Source organism: Lynx canadensis, chromosome D3 (genome assembly GCF_007474595.2).
Source record: "Lynx canadensis isolate LIC74 chromosome D3, mLynCan4.pri.v2, whole genome shotgun sequence".
NCBI classification, from domain to species: Eukaryota; Metazoa; Chordata; class Mammalia; order Carnivora; family Felidae; genus Lynx; species Lynx canadensis.
In genome coordinates, this window is record NC_044314.2 from 24,103,943 (window position 1) to 24,128,645 (window position 24,703).

General features: G+C 37.9%; 1 protein-coding gene across 3 annotated transcripts in view; it reads right to left on the bottom strand.

The window, feature by feature from the left end:
* ME2 (malic enzyme 2) overlaps positions 1 to 24,703 on the bottom strand; it is a 54,002-nt gene that overhangs the window by 8,476 nt on the left and 20,823 nt on the right. For all 3 annotated transcript variants that reach the window (XM_030335737.1, XM_030335738.1, XM_030335740.1), the window contains 10 exons: positions 22,895 to 23,044; positions 20,387 to 20,462; positions 19,135 to 19,296; positions 18,717 to 18,820; positions 15,723 to 15,832; positions 15,523 to 15,620; positions 15,112 to 15,225; positions 12,284 to 12,398; positions 9,928 to 10,070; positions 6,275 to 6,377 (listed from right to left, as the gene is read on the bottom strand). In XM_030335737.1, the coding sequence (XP_030191597.1) occupies positions 6,275 to 6,377; positions 9,928 to 10,070; positions 12,284 to 12,398; positions 15,112 to 15,225; positions 15,523 to 15,620; positions 15,723 to 15,832; positions 18,717 to 18,820; positions 19,135 to 19,296; positions 20,387 to 20,462; positions 22,895 to 23,044 (1,175 nt within the window). The remainder of the gene's footprint in view (positions 1 to 6,274; positions 6,378 to 9,927; positions 10,071 to 12,283; positions 12,399 to 15,111; positions 15,226 to 15,522; positions 15,621 to 15,722; positions 15,833 to 18,716; positions 18,821 to 19,134; positions 19,297 to 20,386; positions 20,463 to 22,894; positions 23,045 to 24,703) is intronic.

Here is a 24,703-nt window from a genome sequence, read left to right on the forward strand (position 1 = left end):
ATTCAAAAGGTATCCCAACAGTCTTCACCAGAGTGGGGAAGCACAGTTATCTAATTACCCAAGGATGAGAAGAAAATCAGGTGGTTAATAGCTTCCTTATTTAATCCAGCCTCTAGATAATATATATATTTTAGAAAGTAGAGCATTTGTTCTATCTACAGTTAATGCTGTTACTTAAATATCTGGGGCAAGATCTATAGTCTTCTTATATTTTTCTTTTTGATTCCACATTCCTTTTTTTCCTCTTTATTCTGGACTTTCAGATTTTTAAAAAAATTTTTTAAAAATATTTTATTTAGAGAGGGAGAGTGCAAGCGGGGGAGGAACAGAGAGAGAGGGAGACTCAGAATCCGAAGCAGGCTCCAGGCTCTGAGCTGTCAGCACAGAGCCCCACGCGGAGCTCAAACTCATGAACTGCGAGATCATGACCTGAGCCAAAGTTGGACGCTTAACTGACTAAGCCACCTAGGCTCCCCTCAGATTTTTAAAAATCATTTCATTTCCTCCTCAAAGGTTGTCTCACCATAGCTGGGAAGTTTTTCTAGTCTTCTAGTGATTATCCTAAAATTTATAACATGCACCCGTATGAAAATTCTACGTCAATCTCTAATTTACCCTCCTGACACGAGGCAAGTCCCTCATAACAGTTTAACTCTACTTAACCGACAAGCTATGTATTATTGTTGCTCCTTTCAAGTAAATCTTTTTCCTCTGGCTGCATTCAGTCTTCACTTTGTTGTTGTCTGCTAAAGCCTCACAATGATGTTCCCGGATGTGGCCTTCTTTTTATTTATCCCACATGGGTTTCACGGAGCATCCTGAATATGTGTATTGACATCATTCGTCAGGTTCTAAGAAATTCTCAGCCATGAAGCCTACCAATATTGCCTCTGATTCATTCTCATGCCCATCTTCTAGGGCTTCAATAAACCACATCAATTAAAGATATGCATCTGTTTTTCTATATTTTCCTCTTTGTTTGGTCTCTGGATCATTTCTTCTGGCCTATCTTATCATTTAATTCTCTTTGCTCTAATCTGCTATAAGCCCCATTCACTGAGTTCTTAAAATTTATTTTTCAATGCTAGAATTTAGTGTTACTTGGCTGAATTTTTCGAATTTGGTTTTATCTCCATAAACTAATACTAAGCATATTTGCTTCAGAGCACCTGTTTGATATCTAGAATTCCAGAGTTTTCCTGTTGTTTCTGCTCCTTTTGCCTTGTGCTGTCTTATCTCTTTACATGAATTTTTAACTGGGAGTGTATTTCAAAATTTGTCAAAGGAACTTGAAGACTAGGGTGGTGTTATCTTGTTCCACAGAAGATTTCTGTTTGCTTCTGCCAGGCACGTGTGGATGCCGGTAGGCCAGAATAAAGGCCTGAGGTTTTCTAGATCATCCATGTGATAGTGCAAATATACCCCTATTCCAAGGTACAGCTTTAGGGTTTTGGCCCACTAGTGGTTCACTAGAATCCCTTCCTTGGCAGGTGCCGGATGCAAACGCTGGTCTTCCCTTTGTGGAAAGTACTGCTTTACTGCTCAGCCCCTTCTTGCTGATCAGAGAGTGCTTCCGGCGTAAGACTCCTTCACATGCTGGTTTTCTGAGCTCTAGTTCTCTCCCTAATCTTGACTCAGAATTCCCCTGAGATCAAGAGTTGCATGTTCTACTGACTGAGCTAGCCAGGTGCCCCACAAAAAAACAAAAACAAACAAAAAAAAACTTTTGAATGAATGAATGCCACAGAAATCCCTCACATTACAGTCAACATTTTGTTAGCCTTTTGACTATTTTCAGGTTTTATTTTTGTTGTTATTTCATCCAGTTATAATTACTGGACTAGGTAATTCAAATATTATTGGAGCCTTACATGTTTACTTGCTTTATAAACAGACTTTCGTCTTCTTTTTTTTTTTTAAATCATTTTATTTCTCATCCGTCCTCACCATTTCAAGTTTTGTTTTTTTTTTTTTAATGTTTGTTTATTATTTAGAGACAGAGATAGAGCATGAGCATGGGAAGGGCAGAGAGACAGGGAGACAGAGAATCCAAAGCAGGTTCCAGGCTGAGTGGTCTGCACAGAGCCCAACATGGGGCTCGAACTCACAAACCTTGAGATCGTGACCTGAGCCAAAGTCGGACGCTTAACCAACTAAGCCACCCAGGCTCCCGTCTTCTTGTTTTAAAGCCCGTTTTTACCACCACTACCAATTTATTTTTACATCTATATTTATAGTGCCAATAATGGTTATTAATAAAGTTAGGACTTTGTAGTGCTGTATAAAATAATCAATTGCCAAATTCCTTACTAGTTAAATAAGATACAGAAAATGACTTTGTTAAAATGAACAGAAAGGTATTCTTTTCCATGTTCTTATGCTTTTATGCCACAGAAACATTGTTGGATAGAACAGATTGATTTTGAATATTATCAAGTTCGAGAAAGAGATCACTGGTGATGGGAGAGTTTCTACTACAGATACTAGGTCTCCAGAGATAAGCAGGGTAGACCTCTAGACATAAAACTGCCACATGGAAGGAAAAGGAGGAAAAGCGCTGGGATATTCACAGGCTAAAAGTCTTTGACAACAGTTGTAACATGCTTGCTTGATGCCAGCCCATGTACACTAAAAACCTACCTGTCATGAAATCTTAGAGCCTGCTCTCAGCTCTTCAGGGAGAGGCCCACAAGGAGAAAGACACACGTACAAGGGAAATTCAGATCAAATCCCTATTTTACTAAACATAGTCTCTCATTAAAATGAATGAACTAAGGATCACCAGGAATTTATAGAAAATGAACAGCACAAAAGAAGAAATATTTAAAAGAATCTTAGCCCTTAGGAGACATTTGAAGGGATACTGCAACCTTTAAAAAAAAATAAAAGTGGATATTAAAAAAAAGAGTGATTTTAGGACAAGAAAAAGGTATTGGGAATAAAAAAGATATTTGAACCTACTAAACTGATGACATTTGCTATTAAACACTGTTAATTTCATGTGGTTATGATACTAGTACTATGGTGATATTTAAATTAAAAAATTACTTTTTCAGAGATATATACTGAAGTAGTTATGAACAAAATTATATAACATCTCTGATTTGCTTTAAAATAACCCAGTGAGGAACGCACGGGTGGGAATATATGGTTACCTGTTGATAACTGCTGAGGTGTGGGAGACTGGAGCATGGAACTTTGTTCTTCCCTCTGCTTTTGTGTATGTTTGAAAATTCTTATAATAAAAAAGATTTTGGGGTTTTTTGGTTATTTTTATTTTGTTATATATTTGGTTATATATAATATTTATTTTATATTGTTATCGTGTTATTTTATCTTAAGCAGGCTCCACACCCCATGTGGGGCTTGGACTCACGACCCTGAGACCAAGAGGTGCATGCTCTACTGACTGAGCCAGCCAGATGCCCCACAAAAAAAGACTTGAAACATACACTAAAAGTGCTAAAAACAGATGAATGAATGAATGCCACAGAAATCCCCCACATTACAGAATAAAAAAGGCAGAGGTGAATATGTGAAATAAAATTTACAACTCAAGAACAATAGAGGGATTTGACCCCGGTCTAACATAAGTTCTGTAAGAGGAAAACAGCAACAATGGAAGGGAAAAATGAGAAAGAAACAAAAAGTTACAAAAAATTCTTTGGAAAAGATATAGTGAACTGGCCCACACACATACATGCATAATAAATGGAAATTAAGCCTAAACCTGGATGCATCCTGGTAAGCTTTCAGAAATCCAAAGAGAAAATTTTAAATATTTTTAGGAAGAAAAAGCTAGTATTGCATGAAGAAATGAGAATCTTAATGACATCAAATTTCTCAACAGCAACACTGGCCACTAAAAGGAGAAATATTTTCAAAGATCTGAGAGAATGGACTTTCAGTCTACAAATCTCTACCCAACCAAACTATCAAGTGAGAAGACAAAATAAAGACATTTTAAGATATGTAAAAACTCGGGAACATTTCATCCATGCTCAATAAAAACACTCAAAAATGCATTCCAAAAAGTGAGACCAAGACAGAAATAGGACACATGCGTATGAGAGAGGACAATAACATGGGGCACAAGAAGTAGTCAACTGTGGAGTAGGATCTAGGAGAAACGAAGAAAGCTAACAGGAAATTAAAGAAAGATTCACTATACTTGACACCTGAAAGACTTTTGAGTTTCAAACATTTTGTAATATAGAATTATGTATTCAAATCATACTTGTTTAGACATAAATGATCTATAATCATGTAATTTTAGAATCAATCCATAGACAAAGCACAGAAAACAACAGAACACAATGTAAACGTCCAAAAACCCTCTCTACAGTGTAGAAATACTAACTGACCAAAATTGAGAGATGGAATAAGAACAGATAAGAAAGCTAAGTACCAGATTTTTCAACTGTGGCAAACTAATAAAAACGGTCTTGGGGTGGCTGGGTGGCTCAGTCAAAGTTAAATGTCCAACTTTGACTCAGGTCATGATCTAGTGATTCTTGAGTTCAAGCCCCACGTCAGGCTCTGTGCTGACAGCTCAGAGCCTGGAGCCTGCTTCAGATTCTCTGTCTCCTTCTCTCTCTGCCCCTTTCCCACCCACACTCCTGCCTCTCTCTAAGATAAACATTAAAAAATTAAAAAAAAAAAAGTCTTAAGTTGTTATCAAAAGGTCTTTAAATATGTTCTATAAAAATAAAGGTAACTACTCTAAAAACTAAAAATAGTAATACAAATTCAGAGGTATAGAGAAGCAGCAAGGTATTAGGAGGTATGTGGACACTACTATATTTTACAGTTGGGAAGTTCATACATACTGTCTATAGCTGGAATCAAGATAAGGGAAGAGAAGTGTATCAGTGATGATGGTAACCATCAGAAAAACTCAAAGCAAACCACTGACAGCGGTTATAGCTGAGAAGTATGATAACGAGGCACCAAGAGAACACATGGGCTCTTTCCATAATTTGGCTGTTGTTGATAATGCTGTTATAAACACCGGGGTGCACGAATCCCTTTGAATTAGTATTTTTGCATTCTTTGGGTAAATACTAGTAGTACAACTGCTGGACTGTAGGGTAGTTTTATTTTCTACTTTTTGAGGAACCTCCACAGTGCTTTCCAGAGTGGCTCTACCAGTTTGCATTCCTACCAGTAGTGCAATGGGGTTCCCTTTTCTCCATATTCTCACCAACATCTATTGTTTCTTGTGTTGTTGATTTCAGCCATTCTGACAGGTGTGAGGTGATATCTCATTGTGGTTTTGACTTGTCTTTTCCTGATGATCAGTGATGTTGAGCATCTTTTCATGTATACATTGGCCATCTTCTTTTGAAAAGTATCTATTCATGTCCATTTTTAAATTGGGTTGTTTTTTGGGTGTTGGGTTTTTATACATTCTTTACATATTTTGGATTCTAACCCTTTATCAGATATGTCATTTGCAAATATCTTCTCCTATTCCATAAGTTGCCTATTGACTGATGAATGGATAAAGATGATGTGATACACACACACACACACACACACACACACACACACACACACTGGAATATTACTCAGCCATAAAAAAGAAATGAAATCTTGCCATTTGCCAACAACATGGATGGAACTAGAATTATGCTAAGCAAAATAAGTCAGTTAGAGAAAGACAAACACCATATGATTTCACTCATTTGTGGAATTCAAGAAACAAAACAAATGAGCAAAGGGGAAAAAAGAGAGAGAGAGGCAAACCAAGAAACAGACTCTTAACCATAGAGAACAAACTGATGGTTACCAGAAGGGAGGTGAGTAGAGGGATGGGTTAAATAGGTGATGGGGATTAGGGAGGGCACATGTCATGATGGGTACCCGGTGTTGTATGGAAGTGTTCAATCACTATATTGCACACCTGAAACTAATATTACACTGCATGTTAAGTGCAATTTAGATAAAAACTTTAAAAAAAAAAAAAAAAAGGAGGTACCAAAGGGAGACAAAGAGGCTTAAATAATTTTAAAACATTCTGTTCCTTCTGCATTTTTATATACCATGTAGTACATTATTTCTGCAATAAAAACAAATTTAATGAACAATATGAATACATTTATAGGGTAAATAAAGCAAGTTGGATTTGCTGAATTCCTTGAGTTTACCTGTACAAACATACCAAAATTCTGTAAACACTATTGTTCATTTTATTCTTAAATTCTAAGGAATTTGGAGAACTAGTTAATGTAATTAACTATTGATCTTTAACATAAATAACGGTGGCATTTACCTGGAAAAATATATACATTGTTTCCTTGGCCTGGTGTAAATACTTGCCCGTCATTGAGTTTCACTGGCTCAAATGGACTGCCACTGGCAAACAAACACCTTCCCTGTTAAGAAATAAAACAACTTTAATTTGTAACTTCATTCGGACTAAAATATTGAGGTGAATCAAAACAACGAATCAAAACAAAGTTAAATCCTGTACTAAAACAGACCAATATATTCTTTGTGAACAGACATAATTTATTATATAACAAAATACTTCCACTAAAATTCTTATTAGATGGGTGCCTGGGTGGCTCAGCTGGTTAAGCGTCTGACTCTTGATTTTGGTTCAGGTCATGATCTCATAGTTCACGGGATCGCGCCCCGCATAGGGGTCTGTGATGACAGTGCAGAGGTTGCTTGGGATTGTCTCTTTCCCTTTCTCTCTGCCCCTCCTCCTGCTTGCTCTCTCTCTCTCTCTCTCTCTCTCAAAATAAATAAATAAATAAATAAATAAATAAATAAATAAATAAATATTTAAAAAATTCTTATTAGAATGATGTGTTTTTTTTTTTTTTTTAATGTTAGAGGCAGAGAGAGAAAGACCACAAGTAGGGGAGACGGCAGAGGGAGAGAGGGAATCTGAAGCAGGCTTGACATTGGGGTTTGATCCCATGACTCTGGGATCATGACCTGAGACAAAATCAAGAGTCAGACACTCAACCGACTGAGCCACCCAGGCGCCCCTAGAATGAGGTTTTATGCATCACACACATTCAAATAAAGTTGAAAACTGCCCATTAATAAACTAAAAATCCTGACACTTCTTTTCCCTTTTAAAATGTAGATGGGCCAACAAATGCTATCCTGAATAATAAAGATTGCTGTAAACACCTGTGAATGAAGTGGAGCACATCAAAAATTAAATTGTGACCACTGACTGTCCATCTGCTGTTTTTTGGCTCTGTTCCAGGTGCTTTCTATGAGTTAATTCAGTATAGCCCGTGTAAGAAACCTTCTGGGATTATCATCTCCATCTCACTGATATATAAAAAAAAAAATCTCATAGAACTATGGCTTAGATGTCCAAGTACTTTGTAAAAAGTCACGCATCACAACTGCAGCAGTTACATTTGAATCCAGACTTTTTTTTTTTTTATAACTCTAAAGCCCATGGTCTTTCCATTCTGCTGTAATGCCCGAATTATGCAGTTCACACAAAGGTGTATGGTATACCCACACTATTACCCCAGAAAAATATGGCATGTTGCCTTGTTGAAGAAAAATAAATCTCCAAATTTGTTGTGTCACTTCTAGTACTATGCTCAACAATGGTATATAATGTTACTAGCATATTCAATATTTCTTTAAAAAATTTTTTTAAATGTTTGTTTATTTTTGAGGGGGTGGGGAGGAGAAGGGGCAGGGAGTGAAAGGGAGACACAGAATCTGAAGCAGGCTCCAGGCTCTGAGCTGTCAGCACTCTAACGCAGGGCTCAAACCCACAAACCGTGAGATCATGACCTGAGCCAACATCAGACGCTCAACTGACTGGGCCACCCAGGCACCCTGAATATTCACTATTTCTTTTTTTTTTTTTAATTTTTTTTTTCAACGTTTATTTATTTTTGGGACAGAGAGAGACAGAGCATGAACGGGGGAGGGGCAGAGAGAGAGGGAGACACAGAATCGGAAACAGGCTCCAGGCTCTGAGCCATCAGCCCAGAGCCCGACGCGGGGCTCGAACTCACGGACCGCGAGATCGTGACCTGGCTGGAGTCGGACGCTTAACCGACTGCGCCACCCAGGCGCCCCTCGAATATTCACTATTTCTAAGAGAGAATTAGATGCCCATGAAATTGAAGAGCACCTGAAAGTAAATTTGTAAATCCTTTAAATATCATTTCCCTGTGCCAAATCTTACCTGCCCCACTCCTCCTTGGCAAAAAAACAAAACAAAACAAACAACGATAATCTATCTTGGAATACTTGAGGTATGACTAAAGTAGATCATGTTTAATCAGCTACTTGGATTAAAGAAAAGGAGATTTATAGAAAACTAAACTATCTCCACACAGTAGGATGGACAAACTGACATGGCACCTGAACACTGGGCAGAATAAGAAGCGTTTAGACAACGCTATTGTCTTCTTTTCTCTAGATCTAAAAATGTGTATTATACCGTTATACCAATGGTGTAATGATTATTCTTTGAAGTATAGTGGATCCTCAGATTTAACACTCAAGAATTTGACCCTTTGGATCATATGAGCAGATACTTGTAACTGGGAATATAACCGTGTGGCAGTGTTAAAGAATTCAAAAGAACTAAATCTTAAACAATTTGGATGAAAGTAAAAATTTGTTCCCGACAGCTGTCAGATGACTGAGAACAATGGCCCTCATAAAGACAAACACTGACAGTGAAGATGCGTTTGAAGAGGGTAAAAAGAATTGTTTTATGAAACGTGAGGGCAAGAAAGCAGAATTTATTTATGAATTGACTATTTCTATAATACATCTTTGTACGTCTGTGTCACTAAATAATTAGAAAAATAATCAAATAGAAATTCTACAAAGGAAAAATACAATAAAATTAAGAATCTAACAACAGATTAGCATAGCTAAAAAAAGAATATGCCAACTGGAAGATAAAGTCAAAGAAAATCACCAGATTAAAACACAGTATGCAGACAGGATGGTGTATAAACTAATGTAGTAGATATAAGAGATATGGTGAAAAGGTCTGACAATCACACAACTGGAGTCCCACAAGAAGAGAGAGAGAAGGCAGCCAAATCACAGAGATACTGCCAAAAGAGACCACAAGAGAGGGCAGCATCAAGATAAAGAGCTCATAGTCCCAGGGGGAATAAATACAAAGAAAAACACACCCATGCCCAATGTGGTAAAACCCAAGACCAAATGGTATATCAAAAGGAAAACAAATCAGAAAACAAGAGAATAATACCTTCAAAGTGCTAACATAAAGTCCCTGTCAACTTTTACTTCTATGCACAGTGAAAATATCCTTCAAAATGAAGGCAAAATAAAGCAATTATCAAGAGAATTCATCAGACCCACACTCAAGGGAAGTTCTTCTGGTAGAAGGAAAATGATCCAAGATAAAAGCACACACATACAGGAAGGACAAAATGGCAACAGAAGATATCAAAATGTATCGAAATGAATATTTTGTGTTTAGAATCATAATGTCTTTTGGGGTTTAAAACATAGAGAGAGTTAAAATGCACAACAATGGGGCCCCTGAATGGCTCAAGTTCGTTAAGCATCTGACTCTTAATATTGGCCCAGGTTGTGTACTCACCATTTTGAGATTGAGCCCTGCAACAGGCTCTGCATTCAGTTGGGCTCTGAACCTGCTTGGGATTCTCTTACTCCCTCTCTCTCAAAATAAATAAATAAACATTAAAAAAAATAATAAATAAAACACACAACAAGACCCACAAGACATGAGGGTATTAAAATGGAAATATAAGGTAATTGCTTTCAAGAATTCAAACAAGCAATAATATCAGAATTTGAAAATCCATGGGTGCATACTGGAATCTCTAGAGTAACCATGAAAAGAATTACACAAGAATATATAACTAATAGGCTACTAGGGGGAATATCATAGACAAGACCAATTCATGCAGTTGTCATCAGTACCTCTGTAAGTGTATATGCTTCTTCAGCTGTGCATTCAGCCTTTGCTGTAGGATTGCTCAATGCAAATATTACAGGCCTTTCGTTGATATCAGCCATGGCTTTGATTACATCAGGGGTGAAAAGCCGGCCAGCTCCTGCAACTCCTATGACATATAAGGGGGGGGGGGGGGGAAGCAATTTCATTATAGTTAAAATAAAACAATTCTTATCAACATCATTTCTACAATAGGTTTAATACAACAAAAGCACAGGTAAACTCCCATCACAAAGACAGATTTTGTATAGCTGAGAAAATGCCATGGGAACAAAATCTTGAATCTGAAAACAACAATAAAATTCTAAAAGCTTTCACTGAAATACTCAGTTTGCCCCAAAAATAGTGAATTGCAGGAAAAAAAAGAAGAGTATGAGAGTACCTCCAACTCTAATTAAGAAGATAAAACTTGCTACAACATGGAGGAACCCTGAGGACATTATGCTAAGTAAAATAAGCCAGTCACAAAAGGACAAACGCTGTAGGATTCCACTTACATGAGGTACCTAGAGTAGTCAAATTCATCAATACAAAAAGTAGAACGGTGATTGCCAGGGGCTGGGGGCAAGTATTTGTTTAATGGGTATGGAGTTTCAGTTTTGCAAGACGCAGAGTTCTGGAGCCTGGCTGCACAGCAACGTGAATGCACCTAACATATCCAACTGTACGTTTAAAAATGGTTATGATGGCAAATTTTACATTATGTGTATTTTACCGCAGTCACAAATGAATTTTAAAAAGATAAAAACTTGCATCTCAAATGTTAAACTTTCAAACTCCGGTATTCATTACAAAATACCAGAAATTCAGAAGGGATACCAAATCATCTTGACTAAAGCAATCTATTTTCCTGATGGAATTTAATGGCCTTTTTATTAAGCTCCTATACTGTATTAGGCCTCTGGGATATAAAAATGAGTATAACGCTGCTTATAATTGAGAAAAAAAACAAGTAAAGAGAAAATGAGAAAACCTGTAACAGGTGCCAACAAGTACGCAGTGTTAAGAGGAGGACCCGGCCCATGACAGGACGCTGGGGATGACCAAGCAGTGCCTCAGCTGAGTACTCTTCCGGTTCACCCCGTAAAGAGACTTCAATAGTCAAAATAATTAATTTTCAATTCTGTTTTATAAACTGATATGTAACAAAGATAAATACTGATCTGGAGACCAAAGTTTTAGCACCTGCTCTGTCACTCCTGGATATACGAAATATTCACAAATCTTGGGCAGGTTGTTTAACATCTCCGTGCTTGTTTTTCCTATGTACAATAGGAATTTATATTCAGTGTTTCTCCATGTGGAGGTGTGTGAACATATTTTTAGGAGTCCGTGAGTTCTAAAATAATTAAACCTTTAAAATTTTTGTTTTCTTGACCCTCCAGAGATAGACTGAATGGACAGATTCTTAGGTTTCCATATAGGGTTTTGAGAGAAGTTGGATGATCTTCAAGATGTCCTCTTGCTCTAAAACAATTATGAGTTCTAATCAATGAAGAAGCTAATGGCCATAGAAACTTACTGTTTGTGACTGGTTTACTATTTAAAATTCTACAGGGCCTCTTCAAGAAAGTGATAAAATTATTTAAAAATTATAGATTCAAATCTTACAGCTGTATACGAAATGAAATTGCTCCTCTTTTAAAAACTTTTACATTTTCGGGGCACCTGGGTGGTTCAGTCAGTTAAGTATCCGACTCTTGATCTTGGCTCAGGCCATGATCTCACAGTTCATGAGTTTGAGCCCCAAGTCAGGCTCTGCACAGATGGCGTGGAGCCTGCTTGGGATACTGTCAATCTCTCTCTCTCTCTCTGCCCCAACCCCTCGTGTTTTCTCTCTCTGTCTCTCTCTCAAAATAAATAAATAAACTTAAAAAAAAAAAAAGACTTTTACATTTTCTGCTATGAACTCAGTGCCATTCCGGCATAGTCGGATGTCAGCTATGCAATGCCTGACTTTCAAAACGTACCAAAGCTTTCTGCTTTGTTGCCAATGCAAAGCTTTGACTCTGCATAGGACTTTCTTGGTTCAGTCTGTCAGGTGACCTTGGTCTTTTTTCAGGTTTTGAGTGCAGCGGTCAGTCACACCAACTCTAAAAGCAAAGCATGATAAATCGCACAGCTTCGAGCACTTAAAAGTACAAGCAACATCTGTTAACTGAACTTTACACACTATGACCAAAAGGCTACCACAGAAAAAAAAACATTATATGCTGAAAGCTAAATAAAATGGGTCATTTCATTTTTAGTGCTCTTGCATGATAGTTAAGACCAGTAACATAGAGTTAAGTGATACAATGATTTGTCAACAACTCCACTTACCAATTATAGCTGAAGGCTTGAGTATGTTTACTGCATCTTCAAAAGTATCAGGTATATGCTCTGGGGCTGAGTGAGCAAAGGGCTCCTGATGACTCTCGATTTTAGCTTTTCGTCCCTAAATTTTTGGGAAAAATACAGTATTTTTTAGTAAATGCTTACCGAGAATTAATCGAAAAGACATCATTATGAGTCACATATTGTTTCTATAATACGAATGTCTTTTCATTCTCATTTACTTTCCTCTTCAACCTCTATCTTGCAATTCTATCTTTGCAGTGTCCGCAAAACCCACATATAAAACATAAATCCAATCTTGTCATAATCAGAAACTTTCTAGTCCCTCTCAAAAACTCATTTACTTTGTTAAGTGCTTCTAAATCCAATATGGCACAAAGGCTTATAATACCCTATCCGGGTTAGACGCATTTTGGAATTCAGAATTTTTCACATTTTAGAAACGTATTATGGTAATATAGCAAATATTACAAATCTTCCCACCGTGGACACCCCAAAGTGAACAACACTTATGAATAGTACTACCAATACCCTCTCTGGTTTTGCTACCAGGTAAGTTCAAGTCAGTCAGATCTGTTACCAATTTCAGAAAAAACTTTGGGGTTTCAGAGCTTTTAGGAATCTAGACATCATGGACTAGTTGTACTAACAAGAGTTCTGAAGCAAGAGGAACAGGGAATTCTGGCTCAGGACGGCTGAATTAAGAACATGCTTTCCTCCACGAATCCCAGGCCAAAAACTAGAACAATGAAATCCTTAGTAGTATTACAAGGCCACCAGAGGTACCACTGACAAACCAGAACATTGAAGAATTTCTCAGTATCGAAAGCAGGCAAAAACACATAGAACGCAAAAACCAACCAGGCTGAGAAATCCATACCCTTATTTTGGCAAAAGAGAAGACCCTGCCGCAGAGGTGAAACTTTGCATCAGAATTCCAGAATAGCCCCAGAGAAGAACTAGCAAGGTTTGGGAAAAGCAACACACCGCCATCGGTTGGCTGGGAAGTTAATTAAAGGACTGACATCTAGCCTCAACAGATCCAGGTTTTCAGAACAGTGGCTTCCTGTGCTTGCTCCCCACTATGGGGGTTCAACAGGAAACTCGCAAGGTCTCAATAAGGAGGGCGGTGTTTGGGTCACCAAGAGAGACTGGACACCTATGTGTTTTACACATAGGTCAAACTATCCACACACCCTAAAAGAAAAATAGACTTTGAACTTGTGGATATAGAGGGATTCTCACTGGTGCTAACCAATACCATATTCATTCTTGAGCTGACTTGTTTATTAAAGAGAATCACAAAACATCTGTGAAAACCAACACCACAAAAAGCATCAAACTGGGTACCAGTAAAAATATGTATTCTGCCAACAGCTTTCTAAAGGCACAAGGTTTATAATCCTTGTATTTGATATGTAAGCAAATACGGTGGCTACAGCTCACTTGGGAGGCAGCACAATCCAATGGTTAAGAGCACAGGCCTCACAGGCTGCTCGGATGCGACTCTTACACACAACTTAAATTGATGACCTTGGAAAAGTCACCTGCCCTTTCAAACCGCAGTTTCCTCATCTGTAAAATTTCACAGAATTTTTGAGAAGATTAAATGACATAATACCTGTAGAGTCTTACCCACAACGTCTGCTGCATTTTAAACTACTATTTAAAATTATGTATAATTTAAGCACTCAAAACTTTTCATTCATACACTTCTTCATTTTATTTTTTGTACAAATAGTTGTGAGCACTAATTAAGAAGGCAAGATTTCATACTAATAGTTGTGAGCACTAATTAAGAAGGCAAGATTTCAGAACTGAAACAAAGCACACGGAAATAAACTTGCTCCAAAGATATGTATTTCAAGTAACTGAGGTATGTCATTATATATAAGAAAAATACAATAGCATTGTGTACTGGACACAATGTACTGTGTTGTGTACTGGACAGCATTGTGTACTGGACACAAAGGTTCAACTATGAAACAGTTTACCTACATTATAATGTGTTACACAGTATAAGATACAAGGCATTTCTTAAGCTACTAAAAATGGCAATCAATGCTAGGAAGGCAGGCAGGTCCAAAGGATACTAAATTAATCTGGGATAGAAGCTTCTTATTATCCATGAACTGGCTTCAAGAAAACGTCCATGGACATCTGTTAGACTGCTACAAGGGATTATGATCTCCAAATGGTTAAAGAATTTCTGCTCAAATGTCAGATGTCCTGCTAACAATTTAATTAGAAACTTCTGAGTTCCCATATAAAGCCTAGTTTTAGAAAGGTCAAGTACAATCTTATTTGTATGGCTACTTGCTTTCTTAAGACTCAGAGAACAAAGCAAGAAAGAAAATGTCCGTGCCAACATGGAGATTATGATTTAAATAAAAAGCAAGAGTCTTTATAAAAGACAAAAAGTAGACTGGAGGCACCTGGGTGGCTCAGTCAAACATCCAAATCTTGATTTCAGCTTAGGTCACAATCTCACAGTTCCTGGGATCAAGCCCCACGTTGGGCTCCATGCTGACAGTGTAGAGCCTGCTTGGGATTCTCTCCCTCTCTCTCTCTCTCTCTGTACTCCCCCCACTCATGAGCATGCACTCTCTTTCCCTCTCTCAAAATAAATAAACTTAAAAACAAAAAAACATGGGAGGATTTCTGTTGAGAATATACTGGAAGGTCCCCAACTGGTACAATCTGGACAGTTCAGTGCAATACAGTATTTTAAGAATTGGTAATATTTTAAAAATCAAACTAAAAACACCATTGTAACAACATTCTTTTGCTTCTCCAAGATTTAATTACCTTACCTTAAATAATAAACCAAACTTGTCAACCATCCAAATTTTCTTTTGTGCCTCTTCTTCTGAGAGGCCATTTTCTACCATGGCCATAACGATGAGATTTGCAATTCCAAGAGCAGCCTGTCCAACAAAATATAAATTTTAAAATTAAAGATGAGGGTAAGGCACAATGCTTGAGTTACTTTATATATGAGGATTATGTGTTATGAGGAATATTTGGTTTATTCTTCTCTAATAAACCACACAAAAGTTGATTTGCTATAATATTCTCTCTAATCATATTTTAAATGATCTACTTTATAATAGAGATCTTCAATTCACACAAGATCTCAACAAAATGAAAAGTTCATTATGCCTCATTTGCCAATTCTAAAGGACGATGTTGATTTTAAACTCTAAAAGCTTACAAAAACTTACCTCTCCTGCTCCAAGAAATAAGATTTTGTGTTCTGAGAACGACTTCCCAATAACTTTTTGTGCTGCGAGAAGACCTGCTAAAGCTACTGCAGCTGTCCCTGTGCGGAAAAGAAAGATTTCTTAGAATAAAAAAGGGGCATGTTAAAAACCTTTAAAGAAAGTAGGGGGTCAAAAACCTAAAGTTTTCTTTTTTGCTTTACCTTGAATATCATCATTGAAGGTGCAATACTTTTCTCGATATTTTCTCAAGAATCTGAATGCATTATGATTTCCAAAGTCTTCAAACTGAATAAGTGTGTTCTGTCCATATCTAAAAACAGCGAAACCCATAATGGCTGTGTTGAAAATACCACCATTAGATAGCTTTTCTAATATTCTTTATCACCCATTTAAAAACAATGTATCCCTTAAATGGGCACCTGGCAATTTTCAGAGAGCCTGTGAAAAACTGGAGTCGAAATGTAGAAATCTACTACTCATTCAGAAAAATTTATGAGGTGGACCTATGGGATAGTCACTGGCATAAACTATATCCAAGTGTTACTAAGCACATACAAGCATGAAATAACTTCCTAAAAAGAAAGGGATTTTACCTCTGAGTCTCATAAAGTATCTATTTGACATGTATATTCTCACTGTACTAGCAGTTAAACAGCAACACAGGAGGGTATATTAAGGAACAGTTTATATTAAATAAGAAATTAAAAAATAATTTCTGTACGAGTTCACTGGCATTCAAAAAAAAAGACATCAATCATCTTGGTGAGGTGGGGTAAGGGAAGGCTTGAAGAGGCGAGGAGACTTCATTTGGGCCCTGAAAGAACAAAAAGTAAAGAAGTAGGAAGAAAAACAAGGTGTGTTTTGGTGAACCTGAATTGTCAACAATCAGGCTATATATTTCAGGGTTTATATGAAAGAATAAGGAGAAGTTGGTTAAGGTAGGCTGGGGCCAGATAAGGGAGAATCCTAAATGCACAATCAGAGAATGGGACTTTGTTGTGGATCCAAGGTAAAATCACGGAAGGCTGCAGGGAAGGGAAGACCCCTGTTAGGAAGGACAGACCTGCCAGTGACGTGTAACACACACTGGTGTGTGGAGACGCAGGAAGCAGCCAGGAGGCTACTATGGTATAAGGACAAGAGAATCTGAAGGAAAAACCACGGGAAGTTAAAGGGACAATTTTAAGACATTAGAATGAGCAAAAAGAACTTGATAAGGGCCACCTGGGAAGTCAGGGAAACGCCATTAAAATGCCAAAGCAATCTGGATGACTATGAAGGTACTATTTATTGTCCAAGGTAGGGAAGTGAGGAGACGGGGAGGAGGTGGCAATTTCCGGGAAGATGAAACGTTTAGTTTTAGATATGTCAACTTTGACTAGGGAAAGGCATTAATTTTTAGTATCTTCTATGTACTAGCAATTTAAAAGGTAGGGCAGGGCTAGTATCATAAAGAGTTTGAACTTTACCCCCAAACAACAGGAAACTACTGAGAGATTTCAAGCAAAAGAATGACATGATGAAGTGCACATTTTTAAAAGATTAGCAGAGGGAGCCTGGGTGGCTCAGTCAGTTAAGCGGCCAACTTCGGCTCAGGTTATGATCTCCAGGCTGGTGGGTTCGAGTCCCACGTTGGGCCCTATGCTGACAGCTCGGAGCCTGGAGCCTGCTTCAGATTCTGTGTCTCCCTCTCTCTCTGCCCCTCCCCTCCTTGTACTCTGTCTTTCTCTCTCTCAAAAATTAAAAAAAAAAAAAAAAAATTAAAAAAAAAAATAATAAAAGAGTAGCAGAGAGATAAGGTGGAGACGAAATGGAGAGGAGAGAAACTGAAGGAAGGTTTAGAAGCCTCCCGGAGAAAGATGAGGATGTGCAGAAAGGCTGTGGCAACGGAAAAGAGGAGACGTATCTCTGAGGCATTTACGTGGTAGTACCACCTGGGTCTGAGGACTGACAGACACTATAGAGGGCTGATGGAGAAGGAGGGAAGAGTCAAAGATAAGAGCAAAAGCTAAGTTTTCGCCAGAGGGTAAACGTTGCTGCCATTAATAGAAGCTGGCTAAAGAGAAGACAGGCAGCTTGCTAAGGGAAGGAGTGGTTTTGGACACAAATATGAAGTAGCAACAAAATGTCTAGATGGGATGTTAGAAATGCAGGCCTCAGAGAGAGGTGGGACTAGAGGTAAGTTCAGGAGTCACATGCCTGAAGGTCATGGCTTACATGACTCAAAGAGAAAAGAACTATGAATGTATCCCCACTTAATAGAAGAGAGCAAGAAGAACCAGGACAGATGACAAAAGACAGAAAGAGGTGAGAGAAAGACCAAGTTAGGAAAGCCTTTCAGTAATCGAGAGAAGAGAGAATTTCAAAGATGAAGGAGTAGAAAACCTGGTCAGATGCTGCAGAGGTGGAGAGACAGGAGGAGCAATGGTCAGCAAATTTATTACTCTTTTTTTAATGTTTATTTATTTGAGAGGGAAAGAGAGGGAGAGAGAGCGCGCAAGTAGGGGAGGGGCAGAGAGAGAGGCAGACAGAAGATCTGACAGCAGAGAGCCAGATGCTGGGCCCGAACTCATGAACCATGAGATCATGACTTGAGCTGAAGTCAAGTGCTTAACGGACTGAGCCACCCAGGAGCCCCAATTATCAGCAAATTATTTTTAAAATTTTTTTAACGTTTATTTATTTTTGAGAGAGAGAATGAGCAGGGTTGGGGCAGAGAGAGAGGGAGACACAGAATCCGAAGCAGGCTCCAGGTTCTGAGTTGTCAGCACAGAGCCCGACCCAGGGCTCAAACTCGTCAACCACGAGATCATGTCCTGAGCTGAAGTCTGATGCTCAACTGGCTGAGCCACCCGCACCCCAGATCAGCAAGTTTAAAACACAAAAGCTGCACGAGAGTCCCAGGAACGGTGCAAGTGAGCCCGGAGGCCAAGGGGTGGGAGAACTGGACAGGAGGGTCTGGCAGAAGCAGGGAATACAGACTTCCTACAGCAGGTCCAATAACTCAGGAAAGCAAGGCAGAGTATAAAGGGTGTCACCAGCATCAGAATCTAAGCAGGCAGAACAGAACCCAAAGTCTCAAATATTTAATCTCCTTGTACCCATCTTCAAAAGAGATAAAGGAAAAGAAAACTGTGGTTCCTTTCTTTTATTAATTAAAGATTCTTCCATTTACTCAACCTTTTAAAAAATACCTGTCAGTAATGGCTTTCATAAACTCATCAATCAGGTCATCATAGCGCTGTGATCGATCTCTTTTCTGATATAAGCCCATGTAAAACGGATCTTTTAAGAGTGCCTACAAAATAGACCAAATGTAAAAATAAAATCATTTTGTTACATCACCAGTTTAAACATACTCTATAAAGCAAAAATTGCAAAATAAAAAAATTACTATCGTAATTTTTAAAAATTCATTACATTTTCTTCAAGAATCTCTTAATAGGCTTAATTTACTGTTATCTGTATAAATATCAAAAGCACAGTTCAAGACAGACTAGCTTTAATCACAACATTTTCCCATCTTATATTATCTTCAAAAGAAGAATATAATAAAACTTTTGTTTTTTAAATATGAGAGAAAGATCAAAGGGGAAAAATTGTTTTACTCACTGGATTATCAGTTCCTACATCAATACACACAGGCAGGCATCTATCAGGCCGTATTCCAGCACAAGCTGTATACAAACAGAGCTTTCCTACTGGGATCCCCATTCCATACACACCCAGATCTCCAAGACCCAGAATTCTCTCTCCATCAGTCACCACAACGGCCTTAATTACAAAAAATACATATAAATTAAAAGTTGCCAAAAATGGGGTACTAAAGCATTTGAAAAAAAGAGTCTCTTCGTATATTTTCACTCTTTTAAAAACAAAATTGTTTCTTGATTAACTTCCAACATAAACCAACCAAGCATACTTAAAACTGTAGGACTTTAGAATCTAGGTATAAAAATGAGAATGAACTAGGTCTGATTTTCCTCTGTCTTTGGTTTAGGAACAGAATGCTTCTGACTGGAGAGTCAACTTATATATCTTCACAAAGACTAAACCAGGGACAGGCAGGCAAACTTCGGACAGAGATTAACCGGAAGAGAAAATCAAGTTTAGAAATGAACAACATGCTACTCCCACATAATAACATAGGCCAAACAAGAAAAACCTTAGCAACAGTGTGTGGGGGGCTGAGGGGAGATCCAGAATACAAAATATACCTACCAAGTTTTAAGATGATACTGTAATTATCTGACCAAATTTTTTCTAGATTACTACAACTAATAATTATTCATTAAAGATTATTTTGGTGAGGAAGACATGTTATAAAGGCAAGTAAGGTTACTGCCTATAATAAGCACTAAAGCCTACCAAAAGATCTTAATAAGTCATCAGATTTTGTTTTATGAAAGACAGCCAGACTGATGAAAATTTATATCTATTACAATTGAAACTCAAAGAGTTTTATATTTGCTACGGATCTAAATCTACCTGGGATTTAGAAGAAAACAGGCGTAATAAATCCTCTCACCACCCACCAAAATGAAAGTTTTTTATGGCATTTAATGTATTTTCTCTACCGGCAATAACATTAATTGAAACAGAAAAGGAATAAAAAGAAGGCAAGAAACACCAGTGGTAGTGACAGGTTCACAGTGTGAACTAGTTCCAATTTCTTTCCCAGGGTAAACTCCGTACTGGTCACCCATTTTGTAAGTATTACTATCCTGATCTCCTCAGGGCACTAAATCTGCATGTATGTAAATGCAAAGTAAATCAGAGCAACAATGAAAACTGTTCTTGGAAATTCAGATAACTTACAAAGAAAGAAAATACATTGTGAAGAGGAAGGTTGTGCTATTAGTACCTTAACATGATTTTCTGGCCAGTTATCCACAATTGATCTAACATGACCTCTGTCTGAGATTGAAATAAATAATCCCCTGCAACAGAACAAAAACACCTTTGCATTTCACAACAGTTTTTTGCTTTCTACTAAGTTTTTGTTCATAATTGGAATATTTAGATATTGTAATAAAACATCAAGACACAGTATCATTTCCAAGCAGATTTTGCTAAATCACACTGGATTATTTTCAAACATTTTCAACTATTTCAAACTATAATTGCATTGCTCACACAGTAGCTGCAACAAAGATGATTATTATACGATGTGATGGTGTTACCCAAGAAGGAATGTTTCCACATCTCATATTCAAATAAACTCCAGACACCTCCAGTAAAAGGCAGTACAAAAATAAACCACTAATGCAGGAGAGCATAATAAAGCTACATACACTCTGATTCAAACTCACTAAAACTGAAAATTTGAAATATGAAGCAGCAGGAAGGGAGAGAAGAAAACTACAGTAAATAACTTCACACAAAAGAGGATGTCCTTGAAGCATTAGGAAAAAGTGAAGTTATTTTAAACACACAGCGTATTGTTATCCAATTGAGATAAATAATCCAGATTTTTAAAAAGGAAGAGAGGTAGGGAGAAGGGGATGGGGGAGAAACATAGGTTGTAGAAAATGAGTCTGGCAGATGTGAGGGTCAACAGGTCCCCAGTGTCTTCAAACTGGTTCTTACACTTAACTTTCTCATTGGTACCTATCTCAGCTTTATTATGGCATTATTATCCCATCTCAAATCAGTTTAAACAGTTTCTCAACTACAGCTGCTTAACAGAGTTGTCTGATGAACTTTTTAAAAAAATGCCAGGGGTCCCACCTCCAGAGATCCTGATTTAACTGGCCTGGAGTTTAGGTCAATTAAACAACCAAGATTTACTGATGATCTTCAATGCAAAAACAAAAAACAAAAAAACACCCCTGCAGCACTATACTGCATAATGGACACACAGTACCTGTCCTCACCCAAAAACCATGCTCTTTATGCTTCGAGTCCATTCTGAGTGCTGGGTACACATCAGAACCACAGCAAGAGCTTTTATGAAATACCTACACAGAGGCCCAACTCCAGATTGAATGAATCAGAATCTCTAGGGTGGGGCCTAGGCATCAGTATTTTTTAACTTTATCTTAATCCTTTAATCTGGATTGAGAAACACTATTCTAAATGAAAAAGAAATGTAAAAGAGCTGAACAGCTGGGTTAACATAAGAAATGCTTAAGACTTGGGGCGCCTGGATGGCTCAGTCAGTTAAGCATCTGACTTCAGCTCGGGTCATGATCTCACGGTTTGTGAGTTTGAGCCCCGCGTTGGGCTCTGTGCTGACGGCTCAGAGCCTGGAGCCTGCTTCAGATTCTGTGTCTCCCTCTCTCTCTATCCCTCCCTGACTAGTGCTCTGTCTCTCTCGGTCTCTCAAAAATAATAAATGTAAAAAGAAAAAGAAAAAAAAGAAATGCTTAAGACTCATTAACTGATGGCAGCACATAGGACGGAACAGGACAATGTGTTTGTTCTCCAAGGGTCTTCCAGGGAATACCTGCAGCACCATCGCCAACCACGGTCATTAAAATCCAGACCTCCAGACCTTTCTCTTTGTCAGCAGAATCTTGGGAACGGCAAGGAGAGGAAGGTTGGCATGGATCAACATTTTAAGTCCCACAGGTGTTCTGTATGCACATTAAGGTCTGAACGCCACTAGGCTAGATGAGGGGAGAGTGAAGGTCAATGCTATCCTGCACTGTCTGAATTTGTACATTTGTATCAACGTGTAAGCAGGACATGGGAAAGGTGTGAGGACTGAAGAAAAGGACAGGTTAGAGGAACATGACAAGAAAACACAAATTAATCAAAAATTTGTAAAGAATTGTCCCATCAGTTCCTCATCTGACCTTCTCAGCTGCTCTCTGAGAGGTGCTAGGATCCCTATTTCAAATGAAAACAGATTCAGAAGGAGAAAGTGACTTATTGAAAGACTTAAGTAGATGCCCATTCCAGTACTCTTTCTACTTAAAATAGCTGAGGTGCCACAACTATTTGAAATTAAAATTCGTACAAATTCTAAAAGAAAAAACAAACACCACAAATTAAAAAAAAAAAGAGAGAGAGAGAAAGAATCTCTTAATTTGGGCAGATCATCAAAATGATATTCATGATAATTCTGGAGAATCTGCCACGAAAATTAAGATTACATCCCCCCTTTTTTGGTACAGAAATGCACAGTTCTAACAACCAAAATAAGTTACAGAAGGTTAGGAATGAATGTTGCTATTTCTACAAAAACAAAAGATATCAATATGCTGGATTTTTATTAATCCCTTTTTGTCCAGATTAAGCTTTTGTGAGGTGGGAAGGTGGTTGACCTAAGACTGCATATATAAAAGAGAAATGTAAGAGGGGTTAGGGGGTGCAATTTTCCCTATACAATAATCTTTGCAAATATAGTTATAAAAATAAGCCTTACTTAGGTCTTCTAAAGATGTGTCCATATTGGGAGCAGGCAAGACCGACTGTTGGTGTGTATACAATTGGCATCAGACTTTCGATATCATCTTGCAGAATTCTATAAAACAATTTTTCATTTCTTTCCTGTATTCCCATTATGTAGATGTATCTGAAATTAAGCACGGTAAATAACGTCTACATCAGTCAGCATTTATACTTAGAGTTCTGGCCTTTGAAAGTCATATGCAAACATCGAAAACTGAGGACTCCCTTCCCTGCCAGAAAACAAAACCCTGAATTATCACTGTTTAACACCCAGGACAAAGATTAACAAAAGTAAAAATGCACTTAAATTATAGATGCTGATGATGACAAAGGAGAAGAGGAGGAGAACAGCAGAAACAACAGCTAACATTTACTGAATGCTTACTGAGAGTCAGGCTCTATACCAGGAACTAGAAATGCAAAGACTATCCTTATGGAACTAATGTTCAAAGTGACTAACATGTAAATACGGAAGCAAAATAAAGTGGCATTCATTCAAATATTTACTAAATACTATGTGCCAGGCACTATTTTGGACTCCCAGGATGTAAGAAGTGACCTCTGTCCTTGTGGAGTTATAATCCAATAGGCTTAATGGCATTATCAGGTCTATATAAAGCATAGAGGTAGCATAAAGGCAATGGTCAACTCATATACACATATAAACAATGGCTTTTCAAGAATAAAGTTTAGAAAACTGGAAAATGTTGGCCTGGAAAAAAAAAAGAAACCAGCAATGGGGCATCTCGCTCAGTCAGAAGAGCATGCAACTCTTGATCTTGGGGTCATGAATTTGAGCCCCATGTTGGGTGTAGAGATTACTATAAAAAATAAACTTAAAAATATTAAGTCATAGATGCTTTTATTATTAAAAAAAAAAAAACAGTGGTCACCCTGAATTAAATATGTGTAAAACAGACGCATTACTTTTTACTCAAACTTGTTCCTCTTCCTGTTATCACCTGACCAAATGGGAATCCAAGATCCCATTCTTGATTTCTCCCTCTCTCACTCTACCTTACCCTAGTCTAATAAAGCAACAGTCCTACAGAGTCCACCTACTAAATAACTTTCAAATACATCTATTTCCCCCTCTCCACCCTCACCCCATCCAAGCTAGCATCATTTCTCACCTGGGCTACCTCAAGAACTTTCTTAACTGGTCTGTATACACACAGTTTTGCTCCCCTGCTCCAATCTAGTCTTCTCTTAAAAAAAAATAACTCTTATTATTTCTATTCTCTTTGAATGCTTTCCAAACACCCATTAAATAGGCTAATGCTTCTAAACTAGTTAGCAACACCTGCGCCTACTTTCCAGCCACATGTTCATACTGAACTTACTTCAGTTTCTCAAATACACCCATGTCTCACCTTGGTGTTGCTACATACAATGCAACTTCTGAACACCCCCTATGCAGGCATAGTCCCTACTTACTCTCCCCGAATGCAGCTCAGGTGGCACTCTCTCCCTTGGTGCCCGTTCCCCTCCCCCACCACACAGACACAGATTTTCCTCTTTTCAGATCCCTTAATACCCTACTCCCTCCTCTGCAACTCTCACTCTACTTCCTGACTCTGTCTTCCCTCCAGCCTGGATGGTATCATGAGTTAGGGACTATTGCTTTATATACCTCTGTATCTCCAGTAACTAGCAAAGTAGGTGGAATATAACTGGTGTGCAAATATTTGGTGAATAATCAGGGAGAAGTGATTCTATTTAGAAGAGGAATAGTATTTTCTATGCAGCTACCACAGGCAGAAATAATACCCATAGGGAGAAG